Source organism: Acartia tonsa, chromosome 8 (genome assembly GCF_053477335.1).
Source record: "Acartia tonsa isolate MP-2025a chromosome 8, ASM5347733v1, whole genome shotgun sequence".
NCBI classification, from domain to species: Eukaryota; Metazoa; Arthropoda; class Copepoda; order Calanoida; family Acartiidae; genus Acartia; species Acartia tonsa.
In genome coordinates, this window is record NC_137267.1 from 20,430,423 (window position 1) to 20,453,660 (window position 23,238).

General features: G+C 32.1%; 1 protein-coding gene across 1 annotated transcript; it reads left to right on the forward strand.

Annotated features, from left to right (window-relative positions):
• Nucleotides 1–306: 306 nt before the first annotated feature.
• On the forward strand, nt 307–22,950 carry LOC145326200 (uncharacterized). The gene is made up of 13 exons (XM_080169365.1): nt 307–407; nt 1,687–1,715; nt 7,443–7,521; nt 8,017–8,064; nt 11,200–11,253; nt 15,905–15,942; nt 16,723–16,782; nt 17,617–17,665; nt 20,273–20,288; nt 21,101–21,188; nt 21,777–21,883; nt 22,331–22,689; nt 22,890–22,950. The coding sequence occupies exons 1-12, from the start codon at nt 390–392 to the stop codon at nt 22,477–22,479; spliced, it is 735 nt and encodes a 244-aa protein (XP_080025491.1). The 5' UTR covers nt 307–389; the 3' UTR covers nt 22,480–22,689; nt 22,890–22,950.
• The last annotated feature ends 288 nt before the right edge of the window (nt 22,951–23,238 follow it).

Here is a 23,238-nt window from a genome sequence, read left to right on the forward strand (position 1 = left end):
GAAAGCGATAATTAACCGATGGATTTGAACCGGTTGGGAGTCATAATAAAATAACCATGAATCTTATTAAAGGAATTTTTTCCGAAATAATGAAATAAACTTCATAAATTTATTGGTATAGGGCTTCGGCCCCTGAGTGCCAACAAAACTAGAATTAGTCTTTCATTTTTGTATCCACGGAAAGCTGTCTCTAAAACGATGCGATAAATAACTATTAAAATCTAAGAGAGTACCTTTGATATTCGAAACTTCACAAGTGTAAAAAAAAATATTTTAAAATTTACATTCAATTTTTAATAACTTCCATTTTAAAAGCATTTCAGTATTTCATTTTTAGTGTTACATAAAACATAATTATTAAAAGTAAAAATAAGTTTTATACGCTGAAAATGCTTCAAAATAAGAAGGTGTGCCTTTTCAATTTTTATTCTCAATGGACAAAAGAATTCTATTTGTTACTGCCATTTAATAAAAATTATCATTATTGATTCAGAATGTAATGTTTTTCAAAAGTTTTATAAATTTCGCTTTTAGATGGTAATACAAAAGAAAGATGATTAAAGTCCCTCATCAGATTATGACGTCATACGATAAATAACCAATAAGATGCCAGCATAAAATTTACCATTGCATTGGTCAATTACAGTGAATACTGTCCTCTCATTGGCTATTCTATCGTATGGCGTTATAATCTGCTGAGGGACTTTAATCCTCTTCAAACAAAAGAAAATTAACAGAGTAAACGATTTATTAAATACATGTATAATATTATTTAAAAGTCTAACAAAAGCCTAAAATTACGTAAATACAGGATGCTTATTTAGACATACGTACAATAAAAGACTTGATTATAGAGACGCCTCTCATATTATTGTTCCTAATCGTGTAAAGAATCAATACTCCAAAAAATCAAGTGTATAGAATAATTATATAAATTGTTAGTAGATGTTGCTTTCTCTCAAAGTTCCTGGTGGGCACAAAAAAAAACCACCTCTCGCAAGTGGTGCGGGTAGTTTCCTTTCAGCTGCGAGGCCTTGACCACCCATATGCCCTTTACTTCTTTACCCATTATAACCTAACATAACCTGTCGTAAAGTATTTTCTCGTATTCATTCGAATCTGGTGGATAGGAACCGGTTCTCATCCATACGAAAAAACTATGTCTAGCATCGTATTATATCCAGCTTTCTACGAATATAAAAATGAACAATCATAAGATTAAAACAAGTTTTTTTAGCCGGTGCCTTCGGCACCAGGGGGCTAAAAAAACTAGTTTTAATCTTATAACTGTACATTCTATATCCGCGGAAAGCCGTTTATAATACGATGCGAGAAATAACTATTCTCGTATTCATTCGAATCCTGTGGATAGGAACCGGTTCTCATCCATACGAAAAAACTATGTCTAGCATCGTATTATATCCAGCTTTCTACGAATATAAAAATTTACAATCATAAGATTAAAACCAGTTTTTTAGCCCATGCCTTCGGCACCTAGGGACTAAAAAAACTGGTTTTAATCTTAAAATTGTACATTCTATATCCGCGGAAAGCAGTTTTTAATACGATGCGAGAAATAACTATTCTTGTTTTTTTTAATAAGAGATGATCTACTAGGAACTTTAAAATAATTAAAATCTCTTTCATTGAGCTATCAATCTCTGACATAATTGTGTTATTTTTCAGAGATGCCCTGCGCATTATTTATCAACAAGGTAAACACATTTCTTAGCAGCGTAGCTACACCACAACTAGGGTAGCCCATCCGAACGTCAGTCCGCACATAAGTATAACAGAGTAAGTTAGATTTTTTCAGTGGATTTAAAATTACAAGTATGATTTTTAAAGTGTAGATCCTTTTTTGCCTATTAAATAATATAGCAGTTTTTTTTATCTGCTTTTAAATACGGATTGGCGTTTAGACCGACCCTTGATATAAAAAAGCTTTGCTTTTATAATAATATAAGTTTTATTTTTATAAATTCATTAAAATATGTCTCCATCAATAATTTATTATTTTAAGAAGTAACAAGGATAATAACATCCTTAAAAGAGAAGATTAATAGATCAGATGAAAAGCAAAACGAACATTCAAATTTACCTTACAAAATAACGATGTCAGCTATCTATTGCGGACGGACGGACGGATTGACAGACATACCCTAATTTCAAAGGGGAAAAAATAAAAGTACCATCCTTTTTTATTTTTGAAAATTCATTAAAACGTGTTTTTACATCATAAATTCATTGTTTTTAAGTATCAAAAAGGATTAGTTTTATAATTATATTAATATTTATAAAACTAAACTTAAATTTAAAAAAAAAATCTTTTGATTTTAATTTTCCCCTGTTTTTTTACGTTAATTATTTTGAGAGTCGCAGCAGTACTGTTTTTTGTCCGTCTGTAAGGATATTATGATAGAAATTTCCTTTTCAACTAAACCTTAAATAAAGATTCTTAGAGAGATAAGATATAATCTAAGAAAGCATTTTTATTTGTTAGTCATTATCTGAAGTATTTAAAGCTATTTTATCTTTAACTTAAAAAAATGTTAGAATAAAACTCATTTTCCTTAATTTGCCTACCCGACAGACAGACCAGCGGACCTAATAATTTTTTTTACAGGATGCTTATTGGTAAAATGGTTGATTTTTCAACAAAAATTATGCAATCTATTTAATATAATGTCTGAGTAAATTTGATTTTAAGGGAGGACTGACAAAGAGATTTACGGAGTAGCTTCACTCCAAATTATAGGTTCAATATGAAGAGTTAATCTTCAATTTTCTTTTTTGACCCTTTGTCTGACTTGTTCAGCTTCGTTTCAATGTATTTTTTTTATCCTTGTTCAATTTTGAAATAACCAGGGAGGGATGGGATATTGGAATACAAAGAAATACTGGTACCCAGAGCTTAAGAATCTTATTTGATTGCTTCAAAAACATTAGGTACTTTTATTGGATCTGGATTGGTTGATTCCAATCCCTAAACTTTATTCCAGAGAGGGGGAAATTTAGTTTATCATCATCATTCGGAATGAACATAACATAGTGCGTATGAAGGTGCTTTGACTTTTGTGTCAGAACCCAAATTGGGACATAGTGCATTTCATTATATAGGTTAGGTAAATTCATTTCACTTTTCAATAAAATCTAAAATGCAGCCGTTTTTGAGAAAATTAGATTTGAAAATTTCAAGTTCTATTTTCATCCACTAGGAGTTACCGCATAATCATGACAAAAAAAGCAAAGATTATTTATTTAAAATTTTGAACAAGTTTTTTTTATAAAGTCTGTCATAAAACCACTCTATATATGATTAATTTAAGGCTGCATTTCCGTGACCTCAGCAAAGCAACTGATAAAAATGGCCATGAATCAACTAAGTTAAGGAGTGGTTTTATGAAGAACTTTATAAAAAAAAAACTTGTTCTGACACAAAAGTTAAAGCACCTTAATACGCACTGTGATAAATTTCTCGTCCATAATCTTATCCCTTAATATCTCTGGAAGTAATAATATTCATGAAAAGTAATGTTAGTATTTTGAGATAAGCTAAGATTATCTTTTTTAACAAAAATTGGTTTTTATAAGAAATTAACATTTTTTTCAAAAAAAAAGACATAAAACTAAAATAGATCTTTCTATAAAGTAGTTATTTTTTGTTTGTTTGTCTGTTAAGATCTCGCGAAATCGATAGGGTTCTATATTTTAGGATTAAGCTACATAGAGGTCACGGTTTGGTTTTAGGCTATTTTATTCTTAAATTAAAGTATTAGGATGGCTTTAGTTTAGGCTATTTCAAAGCCCTATATGCTAGAGGCGCAGCTTAGGTTCAAGTTTTCCCCTTTCTGTACACAGATCTCGCTTACCAGTGAACCAATATGGCTCTCCTTTATATTGTAGCTTCTAAATGTCCCTTCAAGGTTTTTAAAATATACCAAGTACTTTCACCCTTCTAAGTAACGTTAAAATTAGTTGAATTCTACTAGAATGGAATCAGTGGTGTGCATCTCTTTTTTTACGTAAATTTTAAAAGACAAAAAGGATTTTTTTAACAAAGACGATCATATCCTATAGAATAAATTTGTAGTATAGATGTATAAAGAGCTTACTATTTGATTTCCAATTGCAAAGACCTAGAGCGTTGCAGACGAAAATTAATTTCATTAATCTTTGCTTTCTAATTTCAGCAGTTTAATGCTTTCTTCTGCTTTTTGAAAAAGAAAGGGACAATTTTTGTGTAAAATTGCCATTTCTGTCTAAACTTAAGTGAAGTATATAAAACTGCCATTATCAATTTTTCACAACTAGGCTCCTGACTATACAATTATATTCATAATCATCTTTTCCGATTTACAATACTGCATTTTTAAACCTAGTTATTTGTGATTAATAAGTCATTTTTCCTAATGATGTGAATACTTTGTTGCAAATCAAAATTATCAAGTTTTTAGTGACATCTAGCAACAAATGTAGAACTAATATATTGCAGATGTTCCCAAATTTATTTTTTGCCTAAATTTACGTTGTTTTCAATTATTTTTCCATAAAGGGTTGAGCTCTCTCTCTCAGGTGGTGGCAAATTAACTATGTCCTTATTTTAAGTAATTGGGTTATTGTCAGTTTTTTGAGATCAGTAGATATTTTTCAAAATATTTTTCAACAATTGAATAGTATTTAGACAATGCAAAACGAATTTAACTAGGATGAATGCAAATATCATTGCATCATACATAGACGTCCAAGAAAAGGGGTAAAGGGGTGTTCACCCCTTTAGACTTTGAAATCTCTTATTTTACAAAAATACGTTAGATTACTCCCCTTAAACGTATGGAACCCCTCATTCAAAGTAAAAAGCTTGGGCGTCCTTGTGTTTACATTAGTTTCCAATTTGCTTTTTGTTCTTTTGCCAGCACCCGGTTGTATTTACATTTTTGAAAGATTCAGCTGATTTGAAAGACCCAACCCACAGACGGTACAAGGCCTTTGAGAAAGGAACAGGGTTACAAATACTATTTATCACTCTATCTATAATACAAAGTGTCTATATATATTACTTTAATTCCTATAGTAACAATGATGTTTGAAAAACATAGTTAATCAAAAGGAATACATTAAGTGAGTTTATCTGAAGGAAAACTATTTTACACACAAAACAAGGATGACAACATCTATAAAAGCGAAGCTCTGAAACGGTAGGTCAAAAGAACATGAACACATGTATATTGTCAGAACTGAATAATTAGAATATAAATGTATAAGAGTCAATCAAAATTGTAAGTAAATTTGTTGAAAAATTACTTGATACAGGATAATGTTTATGGACTTGGACAAACTTACATTTTTAGAACTTGATTATAGAGTTGCTTCACTTATAATATTATACTTTGTTGTCCCAGCAATCAGTATTCCAAAAATCAGATCAATCGGATAATTAGATCATAAAAAAATTTGTTGCTAAAAAAGTAAAAAATCAACATGTATAAAATGGACGTACGTACATTCGGGTAGTGATTATAGAGTTGCTAAGCTTTCTAAATTGTACCTAACTACTACAGAAATCACCATTCAAAGTTTGAAATCGCAAGGACAATTCTAACATGCCTAAATTAACGAAAAAAGCTATCCTTTATGACGGACGGACCGACCCTAAATATAGAAAAGCCTCGCTTTTAAAAAGTTAGAATCTAACTAACTGTACTCAATGTAGTATGATAATTAATCCCAGGGCTCGGCAGCTGCATGTCAAACCAAACAAATCCTTAAATTTAGACCCTTTTGAATGCTTCGAAGGACTTCCAGCTTTTTTTAAATTGTAAAAGGTTGATTTCCCAGAGGCTTACAGGCGGCTGACAAGTGGCTGTCGAGCCCTAATAAAACCTATTTAGTGCAATTGAAGTATTTAAAATGTAACGTCTAGACGTTGTACAATTTACATTATATAATTTTTTTTATCAAATTTTATAGAAATTCACCTTTTCATAAAAAGAAAAATTTAAATCTTTTATAGTATCTTCTTTAGTTAATTTGAACTTTTAAGTTATCGGCCTTTTACATTTTATTAACGCAGCCCTATAATTCCTTAATCCTCTTTGTGTAAAATTCTAAGCTGCTATTCAAGATGTCGAGTCATCTTCTCTTTTTATTTTTCTCCCTCTCTTTTTAGGATCACTTTGCTTCTACTCTTTATTTACATTTATCCGTTAGTCAAACCAAACTTAAATTAGAGGTTAACCCGGGGGGGGGGGGGGTGAAATTTAGCTGACGTGAAGAATTAAAAATCCCAAAGAATCTTTTTAATTAATTTAAAAGTTTTCTTTCACCAAACCTACTTTTATCTTTTTCTTCGCTTTGTCAGTGCAAATACGAAATCTAACACATATAAATTTATTTTTTGAAATTAAGATATGTTTTTAGAAAGACATAGTTCTATTAAAAGTGTTAGGTAGTGTTTAAGTTTTCTTATTGAAAAAAAAACATTTGCATTTTGATATCTATAATACAAAGTAGAACGATGTCTGTCTGTCCGTCTGTCCGTCTGTCTGTCTGTCCCTTAAGATCTCGGTAACCACTGAACCGATCGGATTCTACTCTTCAGGGTATCTTCCTATTGGTCCTGTGGTGGTTTTAAGCTATTTTCTTGGGGGGGTGGGACACCCCCAAACCCCCCAAAAACCAAAATCCCCCCCCCCATTTTTTTTTTTTTTTTTTTTTAAGGAGATTTCAATGGTCCTCTACGATTTTCGCCTTAATTTTTTTTTATCACCTCTTGGGGCAAAGCCCCTAGAGGCTAGGGTAGTCTATAATACAAAGTAGAACGATGTCTGTCTATCCGTCTGTCCGTCTGTCTGTCCCTTAAGATCTCGGTAACCACTGAACCGATTGGATTCTACTCTTCAGGGTATATACCTATTGGTCCTGTGGTGGTTTTAAGCTATTTTCTTGGGGGGTGGGACACCCCCAACCCCCAAAAAACAAACCCCCCCCCCTATTTTTTTTTTTTTTTTTTTTTTTGCTGAAGATTTCCTTGGTCCTTTAACGAATTTCACCTTAATTTTTTTATCACCTCTAGGGGCACAGCCCCTAGAGGCTAGGGGCGAAGCCGCTAGTACTTACTTATATAAAGTGACGTAACTATTCTTCGATTAATACATCCAAAATTTTGTCAAATATTTACTATGTCAGCGACGACCACCTTTTATGAAATTTATATAGTCGACATAAACCAATGAAATTTTTACAGGGTGTGATTTTAAAAAATTTGCTATTGTCAAAAACTATAAATTATACTGGTACTCAAAAGTTTTAATAAACATGTTTTACCCATTTCCAAGCTAGAAAACTTTGGGTGCTTTTACTAACCTTTATCAATAATTTATCCCCCATTGTCTTATTCCTTAAGATCTCTGGAAATTATTGAACATAATCGTTCTTGTTAGGAGTTTGAGTGGGAGAGAACGAGCAGAATCAAAGGCGCTCATCTCTTGGGTTAAGGCCTGTGCTTCGAACAATTCACAAGTAAGCAAAAAATGCGTAGCAACTCTAAAATTTTCTTTGTCTGTTCTTTCATCCATCGTAACGCTATTGGGAAAATGTAATTTTCTTGGCTGCTATTTTAAATAGACAACTGGAATATTTTGTTAAGATTTCATGTTCCACCAAGCATATAATTCACTTGGTCCGACGGCCTGTGGATCATACTTAAAAAGAAATAAATACTTATTTTTTTCTAAAGGTTTCGTGATTTATTGCATATTTTCCCAATTTATTTTTTAATAACAGCTGATCAATCATATTTAAAATTAAACCCACTTTGTCTAATTGTCCATCCATAAATCTTTGTGCTTCACTACTCATGGATGTTGTCATCCTTGTTATTTTATTGAAACTAATGTTTATTTATAATATTCTTATCCTCTTGACAGTGCCGCTAGGGGCGTAGCCGCTATTAGAGAATATTCCACGAGATTTATTTGTATTTTTTTTCATTCATATTCTTCTTTTTTTCTTGAGGAAATTAAAAGAAGACTTGATGAGGAAGCAGACCTAGTAAATTATCAGGTTTGTATTAAATTTTTTATCTTATCGTATTATAGACACCTTTCCACGGATAAAAAATTTATTGAAAACTTGTGAGATTGATTAAAATTTTGTTGGCCCAATGGGCCGAACATAACTGGTATTATTTTTATCATAAATAAAAATATCTATGATACGATACAATACAGGATTTTTCAGTAGGGTCCAGAACTTGAAATATGATCAAAAAAATCGGTTAAAAAAGAGACATACCCTCTTTTCATATTAGCTGTGCTACTTTGACCGTTTAATTTCTTTATATGTTTACTTTTTAATTGTATTGGCAGGGATCTAAAGGGTTAAGACAATGGCCGAGGAACTTAATTTTCTTTTATCGTAGATTATAATAAGTGGTTCAAACGTTTGAACACTCAACTTAATAATCCAACCAATCTAAATTTTATAACATGACACCAAAGCTGTTGAGCCTACGAATAAGAAAACTTTATTACAAATTATAATAATAAAATAAATAAAATTTCACCTGTGGGATGAAAAATACATATATTTAGTAATATGACGAATGTAAAAGGTGCACAGTTTGTCATTTAATGATTTATAATTATAAATTGTCAACTTCAGACGTATAAAATAAGAATGTTATTTGTACATATGACAACATACATAAGTAGCGCAGTAGCCTCTAACCACCACAGGACCAGTAGGTACAGTAGGTATATACCCTGAAGAGTAGAATCCGATCGGTTTAGTGGTTACCGAGATCTTAAGGGATGGACAGATGGACAGACAGACGGACAGACAGACGGACAGACAGACGAACGGACAGACATCATTCTACTTTGTATTATAGATAAACAAACACACAAATTAAACTTTATTGCAAATGTTCAGCTATCATAAAAGAGAGATAAGTAATAGAAAAATAACAAAATTAACTGAAAATATTTATGTCTTTTGAAGACCGAAGGATATTGTAAGTTAAATACTGGATGCTTATTAGTACAGAGAATAAAAAAAATAGCTGTCTATCTTAAATAAAAGCCTAGAAAATTACATTTCCTCTATCACTGTACAGGCAGACTTACAGACAGACTGACGGACATACAAATTGAATTATAGAATAGCTGCTAAAAATATAAAAAGAAAAATGATTTTTAATCAAAACTTCTTCTTTGTATTAAGAATCTGAGAAAAATTTAGAAGCAAGCAGTCCCAAACTTTTTCAAAACAGGTTTAAAATGTTTGGGGACTACTTTATAGTTTGGAAGCCAACTAATTAAAATTCAGTATCCAAAGTTTTTAAGGCAACTAATAAGATAAAGTGGATAATAAAAAATTAGGTACTAGACTTTTTTACAGTCCAATTTCCCATCCTTCCCTAGCAGGCTATACTAAACAATTTGTAACTGCAACCAGCACTTTTTCCAATCTTTAACCATAGCAGTGTGTCAGCTTAAAAAAAAAACATCATCTGTAGTCGAGTCCAGTGGGAACCTTACATTCTAAATTATACTGCTCCCTAAAGTTTTATAAGTACGTTCTCTCATTAGTTGGGTCAAAACATTTTAAAATCCTTATTTATTGGTACAAACTAAATGTGCCCAAACTTTACCACCATTTTAATCTAGAATTAAGGTGTGGGTCAATTTATCTCTATTGTTTTATCCTTTAAGATTCTTTAATTAGATCTTTTCTCAGCCGCAGCCGCAAATCATAATTATATATTCATCCGCTACCTAGTCACCTATTCAAATCAGTAGCCAGCCGTCTAATAACAACATGATTATCGGCTAAAGCCGCCAAACTGCGGCACATAGAAGCGGCGGATAAAAGACCTGAGGGAGAATTGTTCATGTCACTTTCACACAATTTCTATAATTAAAAGATTCTACAAATTAATTTTCTGGTAAAAATAGTCAAGACATGTCTATGATGACTATTAAAAATTATTGGACAGAAAGAACTTACGTAAAAAGATATAAAAATTAACATGCTATGGGATGGGGCAGGTTATATTTTCCTTTATCGATAGATAGATAAGTGGATATAAATATTTATGTTTAGGACAGGTACACTGGACAGACATATCTTCATTGGATTGTTAAATAGATATATACTAGATAGATGCATATATAGATACATCGATAAATAGATATATAGATAGATAGAAAGATAGATAAATAAATAGATAGATAGATAGATAGATAGATAAATAGATAGATAGATAGATAGATAGATAGATAGATAGATAGATAGATAGATAGATAGATAGATAGATAGATAGATAGATAGATAGATAGATAGATAGATAGAGAGATAGATAGATAGATAGATAGATAGATAGATAGATAGATAGATAGATAGATAGATAGATAGATAGATAGATAGATAGATAGATAGATAGATAGATAGATAGATAGATAGATAGATAGATAGATAGATAGATAGATAGATAGATAGATAGATAGATAGATAGATAGATTGATAGATAGATAGATAGATAGATAGATAGATAGATAGATAGATAGATAGATAGATAGATAGATAGATAGATAGATAGATAGATAGATAGATAGATAGATAGATAGATAGATAGATAGATAGATAGATAGATAGATAGATAGATAGATAGATAGATAGATAGATAGATAGATAGATAGATAGATAGATAGATAGAGAGATAGATAGATAGATAGATAGATAGATAGATAGATTGATAGATAGATAGATAGATAGATAGATAGATAGATAGATAGATAGATAGATAGATAGATAGATAGATAGATAGATAGATAGATAGATAGATAGATAGATAGATAGATAGATAGATAGATAGATAGATAGATAGATAGATAGATAGATAGATAGATAGATAGATAGATAGATAGATCGGATATCCGGCCGGGTATCCGGCCCTGTATCCGGCCACACCGGATATCCGGCCCAACCCTAATATATAGAAGGATAGATAGAATGATAGATAGAAAGATAGATAATTAGATGAATAGATGGATAGACAGATATACAGATGGATATAGATATTTATGTTTAGGACAGGTACACTGGACAGACATGTCTTCATTGGATTGTTAAATAAATAGATACAACATAGATAGATAGATAGACAGACAGATGGATATAAATATTTATGTTTAGGACAGGTACACTGGACAGACATGTCTTCATTGGATGGTTAAATCAAATAACACGGTAATTTCAATTACCTCGTACGGGCGGGATTGCAGTCAAGGACCTTATCGACTTGATGTACTGTCCAGGTCCTGGTCCAGCAATCCAGGAGAACTAAGGATGACTGTTACGCACCATTCTCTGTCCAAACACCCAAGGATATTAGGTTAAGTAACATCCAACAGACAACCAACTATCTGTGATGCACGACCTTTGTCTGAGAAGTCCCAACTGTGCATGGTAACGAGTTGCGCCTGTTTTGGGCCAAGGCATTCCCCCTACTCTAACTATTTATGTCGCGCATCTGACATAGCAGCAGTAGGAACCATTTTTAACGTCTTCAGTTATGACGCGGTGTTGGTCCGAGATTCGAACCTATCACCTTCCCGACGACGAGTGGATGCGCTACGTGTTGAGCCACGGTCGCGGGTTGAATACCACGGTAATACATTCAGTATTTATTTTGAGCTGCCATTTAAGTTGGAAAAAGTCTCAATTGTTTCTTCACTTTATCAAATTTCTAAAGAATTTGCAATATAACCAGGAATGATCGGTATAGTCAACTAGCGAAATAAATTAAAAATAATATTTGGGGGAGGGGCAGATAAAATGGTCAAATTTACTATGTGCTGCCCACCAACGACAGCATAAAATCACGTATATGTTTCGTGATTTTTTTTCGAATTAAGATATAAGGCCTATAGGCTGAATATTACAAGCTGCCCCTCTCCTACAAGGGAAAACACAATGGACTATATACCATACTAGTGCTATAAACAGTCCTCTCATTCGTAGGTTTAAAAACTTTATATTACATTCTGAGTAGGTTTTTAAAAGGAAATCTTTTCTATAATTAGGGTCCGTACGTACGTCCGAGACGGATAGCTTTTTTCGTTAATTTAGGCATCCTATCGATTTCAAACTTTGCATGGTGATTCCTATAGTAATTAGATATGACTTAGAAAGCGTAGCAACTCTATAATCATTACCAGAATGTCCGTACGCCCATTTTAAACATGTTTTTTACTTTTTAACAACAAATTTTTATGTGATCTAATTATCCGATTGATCTGATTCCTGGGACAACATAGTTCAATATTATAAGCGAAGCAACTCTATAATCAAATCCTAAAAATGTAAGTATATTCATAAACATTATTCTGTATCAAGCAGTTTTTCAACAAATTTACTTACAATTTTACTTCGACTCTTAAACATTTATATTCAGATTATTCAATTCTGACACTATACAAGTGTCAATGTCCGTTTGTCCTACCGTTTCAGTGCTTCGCTTTTATGGATGTTGTCATCCTTGTTAAATAGGTTTATTCGAAAGTTGTATTACAAATTTGCCACCAATAATTTTAATATGCAAAAGGGATATACACACAATAGAAATAGGAGAGAAGAACTATAGTGTGAACCCCTTTTTCGTAAATCTGACGAAGGAACTTTTCCAGCTGACAAAAAACTAAAATTTTTTGAGTATATAATTTCTAGAAAGCTAACTTTATATTAAGGAATTCAACAATTCATAGCTAACTTATTAAAGGATTTGTAATATGCTTTACACTATACTAGAAAATAAATTTTAACACGATATAATTTTCGTGAGAAAAGCTTTATCTTAAGAAATTCGACTATTTACAGCTGACTCTTTATATGAACAAAATGAAAAAAATATGCCCTTTCCTTTTACCCATATGTGTACAGTGTAAACACAGTACTACGCAAGGTCCTGTTAAAACGTAACGAACGTACTGTTGTATTGCTATTTGTTGTTATTTTATTTTTATATAATTTATTTCGAGGTAAACATGAAACAAACTATGAATTTATGTATTTTAAATGTTTATAATAGATACGAATTAAAGATTATAAATCATGTACATTTGAAGTCCGAGATATTATTTTTTTGTTTGAATAGAAACTCAAGAAAAAAATATGATTTTATTAACTTAAATTCATAGAGGGATTTTTATTATTTTAAAACGATTGCAATAGATGAAGCATATTTATTATTAATGCACAGATAAAACATAGATGTGAAACAACAATATGAAGGCAGTACTTCATGTGATGGACTTGATTCGAGTAAAAGTTGAAAGAACAGCTCTAATTAACTCTAATGAAAAATCTAGAAAACTTCAGTTTAATTCAACCAATGAGATTTCATGTATGCTCCGATGCGATTCATTTATTGGCTCAATCAGACATTACCTCTCTTTCTTAGTACCTTTATTATACACACAAATTTATTGTCAATTCCTTTAGACCGACTTAAAAGGACAAAAATATATTAGTAGATTATTCATTTTTTTATCATTAGTTATATTTCGTCATTACAAATTGATTAAAGAATAAATAGATAAATAAAGTGGAAAAATGTTTGATTCATGATTCATACTATTATTGTATCGTATTATAGACAGCTTTCCACGGATAATAAATCAAAATTATAAGGGCAAATAGATTGATTTCTCAATATTAGGAAAGCTTTATATAGGACTAGGCCTGTTCTTGTAGCTCAAAGTTTATAATTCCCCTTGAGGCTAGTAGCTCAGCTTCTAGTATAAAATGAAATTATCCAAAAGTTTTTCATCGATATACAGTCTGAACTTACGGTTGGACCAGCACAAAAATGTGAAAGCTTTGCTTACTAAATTGCTTCGTACTATGAAAGGTTTTAACACATGGAATAAGGATTCTATTATCAATTGATGTAAGAGTTTTTCAATAAAACAGAAGAGGGGCTTGCGAAAGGGGTTTGTTTGGGGATGCAAACATCCTTCTGATATATATAATATATGTTACAACATGCTAAACCTTTCCAAATCCATAGAAAGCTCCAAAAAAGATTTTCTGTGATCTTTCATTATGAGAAATGAACGAGAATTTGATGTTTTCGTTTAATTATTTCTTTAGCGAACAAACGAGAACCAGTATGTTTTACAGTCCAATCAATTGCCCCCCCCCCCCTTCATCTGAGAGATACCATATCTTGAAAAATATTCACGTGTATTTTCATGTGGTTTGCAAGATTTTTCATTATTTTTCTCCAATGCTGAGTCAGAGCAAATCTTACACTGCAATGTAATTAATTTAATCAACACTTTTCATCTCGACGATTAATTTTGAAAGGCAGGCGTTTCCCTATATTTGATAAAAAACTTTCCTGTATGAATTCATATATGACAAAGGAAAAAACATGGAACTCATCTATTGGTTAGTTTGTTCATCCAGTAAGAGAAGTAGGATGAAGAGGATATCATTATTATAGTCCGCTGCGAGTTTCACTTTATTAGAGAACATGTAAATCTGGTGAAACATTCAAGTAATGCAATTTATGTATGAGATTTTTTACAGTGACTCTTCAGAGTCAATAGCAAATTAAAGACTCAAATAAAAACATAGATAAAGGAATTATCAGTCTTGAGAAATCCTATTTTTTTGTTGCAATACATTACACACTAGTGGCAACGCCTCTAGAGACCCTTAATAGAGGGGTAACTCTGGCCAAATTATTTCATTTTTAGCTCAAAAAAAGATATTTTAGGTGGGGTTTTTATACTGGGAGATTTGTATTGGGGGGGGGGGGTGGTAGTACCCTCCCCCAATATAGTTATAAACCTTACCAGAACATATGAATAGCTAAACCGTAAATGAGAAAGCAGTTACAGAGATCTATAGGTACACACAGACACAGATTCTGATTTCTACACTATAAAATTAAATTAAAATTTTGTTTTGATGCATTTTGTTTATCTTTTTTTTGGATAAAATAGATGAAATTTCGAGACATGTTCCTATAATCATTTTCTTATTACATGATTTGTAAAGATTCTGAAAAAAGGAAAACGATGAAAAGAATTATTATTGGATAAATAGATATCAATAAAACCTTCTAAAGGTCTATAAGAAATGTACTCTCTACAGTAATGTTCCTTTAAGCCCCCATGTGACAACTCACACTCCTTTCATGTACTTGACTAATGGATTTATTATCACTTGGATCTTACACCGTATTTTCATGTTCTCTATCAAATTGAACCGTGTAGCAGGCTAAAACAACAATATCGCCCATCCCCGCCCTTTACCCCATCCCCTCACCTTCTACTAGATGAATGATCCGACTAATAATGAGTAGGGGAAATAGCAACCTAAATTGACGAAAATTTTTCCCCTGTCATATCATCCATATATTGCTTGATTTCATTATTGTTAGGGTGGGGGTGGGGGGGGGGTAATACTCATATCACTAATGGTTAAAGGGCCACTGATGCCATTTGTGTACATTGATTACAGTGAGGAATTTTCCCAAACAATTTCTCATTTCCTCATTAAAAGGAAAGTTTATCTTCTTTTAGGGTATTTCCATCTGTAAGCCATATTATAAAAATGAGTGTTTGCATTAGCTTACATATTGCTACCCACTTAACTGATTGAACTCTCCTTTTCAGGAAAGCTTTCTATTGATAAAAAGGAAAAGTAATTTATCCATTTCAAATACTTTTTTTCCATAAGAATCTACAAAGCTATCCTGAAAAGAACATCTCAATAAGTCATTCAATTGCTGTGACTGAGATCTTAAGTTTAAAAAGAAGAACGGTTAGTCTGACATCAAACTGAAATTTTAGATTAGCATGATAATTATATTTTTTTATTTTTCTAGGCTATGGTTGATTTGTTGATAGTAAAACACAAAGCCAGGTATAAAATTTGTTCAGTATAATTGATTTCTTGTTGTATTCTATGGCTTTGAAACCGATTAATATCCGCTGGATTAGAACCGGTTGCCAGGCATAATTATAAATCATGTATAGCATCGCATTATAGATTATTTCCCACGAATAAAAAACAAAAATCACAAGAGTAATACCAGTTTTGTAATTTATCATTTAAACACCCACAGTAAGATGTCTATAATACGATGCAATAAATAACTATTCCTGTATGTCAACGAAACCTATTCATTTCTGCTGGATAAAAACTTGCTCTAAGCCTCACTGAAAAATCATGCCTTGCATTGTATTATAGAGTTTTTTACGGAAAACATAAAGAATTCTCTAATGTTTTCCCTCTGCGGCAATAAAACTGGAATTTATCCTATAGTATTTCAATTCTATCTGCAAAAGTGTCTATAATACGATGCGATAATGTAACTATACTTTTAATGGTGTGCTACTTATGTACATGAATATTTTTGTTTTGTCTTTTTATAGAAAATCAGGTCTGTCTTTTTGTAGAGGTTTCGTGATTTCAGGAACTAAATACTAGCAATTTTTTTCTAGCTATCACATGCGTCATGTCGAGCACATAAAACCCCTCCTCCACCCTTATTTTAAAATAAATTAAAAATAAAAGGGGGTTTCAGGTTAGGCATCATAAAAAGCTTCCCCTATTCTAAAATTAGTTGAAAAAAAGAGCGGGAAGGGAGTTTCTAAGCTTGACTAGCCATTAGGTCAGGGTAACTGCAATTATTTTGTTTAGAACTGATATACAGAATAGCTCCGGTCATACACCTCTACACACAGCCAGTCTTTACCACAGGTATTATCAATACATCATTGTTCTCGATGAAAATTGCTTTTAATTTTTTTAAATTCGCTGTCATAATTTTGTATAAAAATAAAAAATACTCCACTAAGTCTTCAGAACCGACTAATATCCTCTGGATTAGAACCGGTTCTTTGGAATCTTGGACAAAGTAGCCTCGGACAAAGCAGCCTCCTAAGGAAAGTAGCCTCCACTGTTAATAAAGGTCATGGCCGCAGCGCTCGGCCGCCTGGCCTGCCTAGCCGCGGGCGCTCGGCCCCCTTGCCTATAACCTAACCTAACCCAACCTAAAAATTGCAAAAAAAAATGTTAAAAATTGTAAAAACAATATTAAAACTTGTAAAAATCTACCAACCACTTTTTGTAAAATCCACGAAATTCTAAACCATCTATGTATTAACAATTGAATATATTTTTCTTAAATAAATGTCCTGAGGATAACATTGGTTAGGTTAGGTTAGGTTATAGGCTAGGGGACCGAGCGCCCGCGGCTAGGCAGGCCAGGGGACCAAGCGCGGCAGCCATGACCTTTATTAACAGTGGAGACTACTTTTCTTAGGTAAATGTCCTGAGGCTACTTTGTCCGAGGCTACTTTGTCCAAGATCCGTTCTTGTCGAATCATGTATAGCTTCGAATTACAGACAGTTTTCCGTGGATTTTGTTACCCCGGGCTTTTGACTTCTTGGATCTAATAAAACTAGTTTTAATCTTATACGATGCAATAAATAGCTATAATCTTATTATTAATCATTAATAATTTGACATTGTAGAAGGGTGATATTGCAATTAAATTAAAGTTCCAAAATTTTGATAACTTTTCTGTTTAGAATTGATATATATGAAAAGTTGAAAAAACATTACCATGTAAAGACACAGGTAAGGGTTACAATGGCGCATTTTCTAAATATAAACCTGGTATTTCTTTATTTAATTACTAGCGGTCTATGAGGGCTCTTGAGGGAAGGTGGTTTAAATCGACCCTTTACTTACATTTAAATTTAAAAATAAAAAAATAATAGTTGGTGGAGGTATTTTTTCCAGGGGCTATTTCTCTTTAAAAGGTGGTGGTACTAACTCTAAAAATAACATACCCTTGAGTTATAAGAAGCTTTACTGTAAAGTAAGACTTTATCAGCCTAGTGTAGCGGTTTGCGAGATCTTAAGCTTCGCGGAGACATACACACAGAAATTAGACAGACAATAATCCTGTTTCTTATCAAATTCGTTAGAATTTTGAGAAAACTAGCGGCTGCGTCCCTAGCTTCTGGGGATTTTGCATTCGAAGAGGCATAAAAATAGCCCAAAGCCATCCATGACACCTAAAAATAAAGCATCCTAAAACCATCCCGGGAAACATGTGAAGCTTCTCTAAGTCAAGAATTCAATCAATTAAGTATTAGAATCCTAAGCTAAAGACCAAAAAAATTCTTTATATAACAGGATTTGGTGGTGATTTTGTAACATATCAAGAATTCCCAGGTATCTTGAGGTATAAGACAATGGACGATAATTTGTGGTACTCTTCCATTCATAATAAACAAAATTACAAAAAGTTTGGACACTGATTTTTGTACATCTCCATCATGATTTTGAGCCCAGCAAATTTAATAATAACACAATTAAATCAAAATAGCCTAAAAACTGCTACGGAACAATGCATTTTTAGAGATTCTAAGAAACAGACTGTCATATAAACAAACATCCTCTTGGGTTTATATTGAATAATTTGTTTCAACAAAAGAGCAAAATTTTTTACTTATCAAGTGCTCTGGTTAGGTTAAAGTGACAACAAAAAGTTTAATAAAATAATCAGAGAGGAAAGAGACACACACAGAGAGAGGAGACAATGGGTTATGTATTATATACACTAGTGCCTACAGTTTTATAATAACGCCTTTTTATTCTTTAGCTTAACAACTTTGGGGACTTTAGTGAATTTTGATTGGTTGGTTAATTAAGTTGAGCGTTCAAATGTTTCAACCAATAATTTTAATCTACAGAAGGGTTAATTTTGTGTATTATCACAAATGTTTAGTATTCAAATGTTTCAACCGATAATTTTAATTTTGTGTATTATCACTGTGGATGTACATCAATTTATCGGCCATTGTGGTATCCCTTTAGATGCCTGGAAGAGTTAATATTATTACCCAAAGTTTTATAACCCCATTATCTTATTCGTTGTCACTAAAAACTTTGGGTACTTTTATTGAATTGTGTTTGGTTAGTTCCCAACTTTTAGTGTCCAAATTTTTCCATTGATAATTTTTATCTTCATAAAGACTAATTTTGTTTATCATCACTGGGGCTGTACCTTAAAATGTTATCCATTGTCTTATCCCTTAGGATCCCTGTAAATATTACAAAATAAAACGACTATTGTTAAGATTTACTTATGATGCAAGCTACTCTACGAAAAAATATATAAGATTTAGCTTTTTACTCTTTGGGGCCATATCCATAAAAGAAACTATAACCCATGTAGGCCTGTACAAACATTTAACTTAACCTCTCTTGTCAATGGTATTTTTCAACTTCAAATTAATAAATCCTTTTTATTTAAAGTAGTAATGTTCTTATTGTCTGTAGCGAAGAATCTCGCCTACTGCTAACCGAATTGGTTCTCCTTTACAGTGAAGCTTATAAAAAATCTATTTTGGGGGAGGGTATATCCAACCTCCCAAGAAAAAAATCCTCCCCAAAAAAAGTTTTTTACATTTGCTTTTTAAAGCTTAAATTGCAAATGGGGGTGGGTCGACTTCTCCCCTTTCCTCCTTAAATACACCTTGAGACTTTTAGAGGCATAGCCGCTGGTATATTTTCTATTTGAATTCTATTTACTAAGTAGTAAGGTTTTTATTGTCTGTTGTTTAAGATTATAAAAGCTACTGATTGGATTGAGTTCTCCATTTTAGGTATGCTTCACATTGGTATCAGAATGGTTTTAGGCTATTTTCTTTCTTTCTATACCACTTTAAACAGAACACTTAAATAATTTATTTCTTACAAGCTTTGCTATCATTGAAAGTAATCATCTTATTTTATTTGATCTTTTATAACTTTGTTAAGAAACAATAAAATAAGAAATAATTGTTATGACAATTGAATATCTAATTGTCTTAAAAACTTTGACGTCAATTATTTGTAAAGTGAAGCTACTCTATAACTAGAAAATGTCCTCAATAGAAAGTAGAGCAAATTGTCAGAATGTTTTTTTGATAGCGGTTTTTTTTAATTGAAAATATACATTTTTAAAAGTCTAAATAACGTCATATCATAATAATGGACTAATCTAATATGACGTCATTGGGGATACTTTGGCCAAAAGTTTTTAAATCTGTCCCCTTTTTTATGGGTGCTTAAAAGAGCTTCAAAATATAGAATTTTATTTTTATCAGGGGATCTTGGTCACAAAATCAATCAAAAATTTAAACGTTTTCAATATTCTTGCTTTTAATGTTATAATACTTGTTTTATTTTCAGATAAGAGATTTTTCTGGTAAGTAGTTATTGTACAAATTAATCATTTTATTCCTTATTATTTACATTTAAAAAAAAGGATGACAACACCCGTAAGTAGCAAAGTTCAAAAATCATAGAATGGACAAACGGACAAAGTGAGTTATAGAGCAGATGTTTAGTTGTCATAACTAGAAAAAAGGTAATAGAATATGCAAAAAACTACAAAGAAAACCACGAAACCTTTAAAAAATTAAGTGTTTTATCTTTTGAAGCATGAACGACATGCAGACTTCACCGAAAATTTCAGTTGTCTATCTTAAAAAGAAGCCGAGAAAATCATCAGCCCTGAAAACGTTACGCCAATACAGACTGACAGACGGACGGACGGACATGCATATGAAATTAAAGAGTAAGTACTCTATTGAAAGGAAGAAATAGACCTATCGACAGACACACAGGATTCAAGACACATAAAGTTGTTTCTCTATTAAAAGTTATCAGTGGTGCAAGCTACTCTATAACTAGTGTCAATCCGTCCGTCTGAGTAAGTGGACAAAAATTAATTTACTCAAAGGCTATAAAAGATAGAGTTTTGATTTTTCTAGTGTATACTCCTCGTATTAAAGAGCATGTTTGATCATTTAACACCACTAGCAGCATTGCATTTATTATTATTTGGATCTTGCACCAGATTATCATGTACTCTAATAAAGTTAAACTTCTATCTGGCTGAGATTCCCTCCATCCAGCCCCTTTGGCCTTCCCTCCCCTCCTATTGGATGAACGAAGTAAATAATAAATTCTATATCCATTCTAGCAGCCTACCCTCTCCTTATGATTATATTTAAGGAAAACTAGCATCCTGGTACCTAACCTCGAACATACCAAATCCTTCCTTTACCTCTACATTTAACAGCATCCAACAAATGCTATCAAAGTAAGAATTTTTTATAACACCATCATCAATGGTATAACAACATTTTTAAAAGCGAAGCTTTTCTATATTTAGGGTAAGTCCGTACGTACGTCGCGGACAGTTAGTTCTTTTTGTTAACTTAAACAGGTTAGAATTGTCCTATCGATTCCAAATATTGCATAGTTATTCCTGAAGTAGTTAAGTAAGTACGATTTAGAAAGCGTAGCAGCTCTATAATTGTTACTAGAATGTCGTACGTCCATTTTAAGTATGTTGAATTTTAACTATTTTAACAACAAATTTTTATGTGATATAACTATCCAATTGATTTGATTTTTAGAAAACTGATTTCTAGGACAACAAAGGACACTGTTTTAAGCAAAGCATCTCTGTAATCAAGTTCTAAAAATGTAAGTATGTCCGTATACAGTATCCTATATTTAAGCAGTTTTTTAACACATTTAGAATTTTGTTTCAACTTTTATACATTTATATTCTGGTTAATGTTCTTTTGTCCTATAGTTTTAGAGCTTCGCTTTCATGGATGTTGTCATCCTTGTTAAAGCACAATTTTCTATTAGATGTTTTTCAAAAGAATTCATTATTTAGTTCAATGGCAGAAAAGTTGTCCGGAATCCATCTTCATTTACCGGTCAGTCCTGTAAGTAGCAGGTCCTTACTGACCGCTGATCCTAGCTGGATCACAGATAATTCAGGCAAAGTGTTTCAAGAATGTTATTATTCATCCTTCAAAACTGTTTCCTTAAAGTAAAAGGAACTCTATTTTGTATCTTAGGCTCTCGCTAACCACTTAACTTATATGGTTCTCCTTTACTTAGTAGCTTCTCATATGTCCTGAAAAGGTCTATAGCTATTTGTGGGAGGGTACCACCACCCTCCCATAAGAAATCTGAAAAAAATATAACTAAAATCATCTAGCGGCTGAAAAACCTTACTTTAGTAAATATCTGATCTAACATAGATAAAAAAAAACATTTTATATGCCCCTAGAGGCTTTTAGTAGCCGCTAAATACTTCTCAATTGTATTTTTTAAAAGAAGTTGACTTAGCCTAACCTAAAGGTTTAATCAATTTGTAGATTTAGCTTTCTAGTTTTGATATCTAGTTGAAAATTATTTTAAAGATTGTATGCTCACTTTTAGGAAGTTCCAGTAAACCATCTAGCCCCAGCGGTCACAAACCCTTCTTTCCAGCTGTCAGAAAGAAAAGTGTTAACTTTCTGGCTGTTCAGACTGACAATCAAAACTCAAGGGAAAAAATGTATTTGAGACATGACTTCAAGGACGTCTAGGGGTTGGGGTAAAGTCCCCAAGGTTATTATAAGACTTTGGAGACTAGTGTAATAAACAGCCTAATGTCTCCTTCTTACCTGGATTTAATAAATCATTAGAAATAATAATAATTGTTGTAATAAAATATCTTTTTTTTCAAATTTTATCTCAAAATATTTCATCTGGTAGAAAGTTGAGTTTGTTACCTGAACCTAAACTTCAAAATCCAGGTTATTTATATCCTTATATAAAAGTAAAAAGTGTCTCTCTGTATGTAGCAAAGGATCTCTCTAACCACTGAACCGATATGATTAATTAAATCCTTTACGGTGTGGTGGCTGTTAATGGATCCTCTTAGAAGGTTTGTAACTAGTTTTGGGGAGGGTACCTCAAAAATACCGATAGCAATATCATTTCTTATCAATTTTAGGACAACAAAACCAAACCCCCTGTTGGATATATGGATCAAATGCATCTGGAATTAATAAAAGGAATTATTGATGTATATAATATGTTTAAAGTCAATAAGTGTAACTTAAAATAAAGTAACTGTATAGAGGACTTCAGGACAAAGGAGAGCAATCTAAGAAGTTGCGTTAATGGAAGGGTTAAGACATTGGAGTATGAATTTACTTACATACCCAATCATCATAAACAAAATTTACCCTTTCTTAAGTTTTTGATGGAAAATATAATCAGTGCAAGTGCCAATATTGGTTTTTAAATAGTCCCAGTAGAAGAGGAGGGGATGGGGTAAAGTAAGTTGATGGGGGAATCAT

Coding starts and splice junctions, on each gene's coding strand:
- LOC145326200 (XM_080169365.1), top strand. Junction 8,065..11,199: donor CAGACCTAGTAAATTATCAG/GTTTGTATTAAA, acceptor ATTTATGTTTAG/GACAGGTACACTGGACAGAC. Junction 11,254..15,904: donor TGGTTAAATCAAATAACACG/GTAATTTCAATT, acceptor TTATTTTTCTAG/GCTATGGTTGATTTGTTGAT.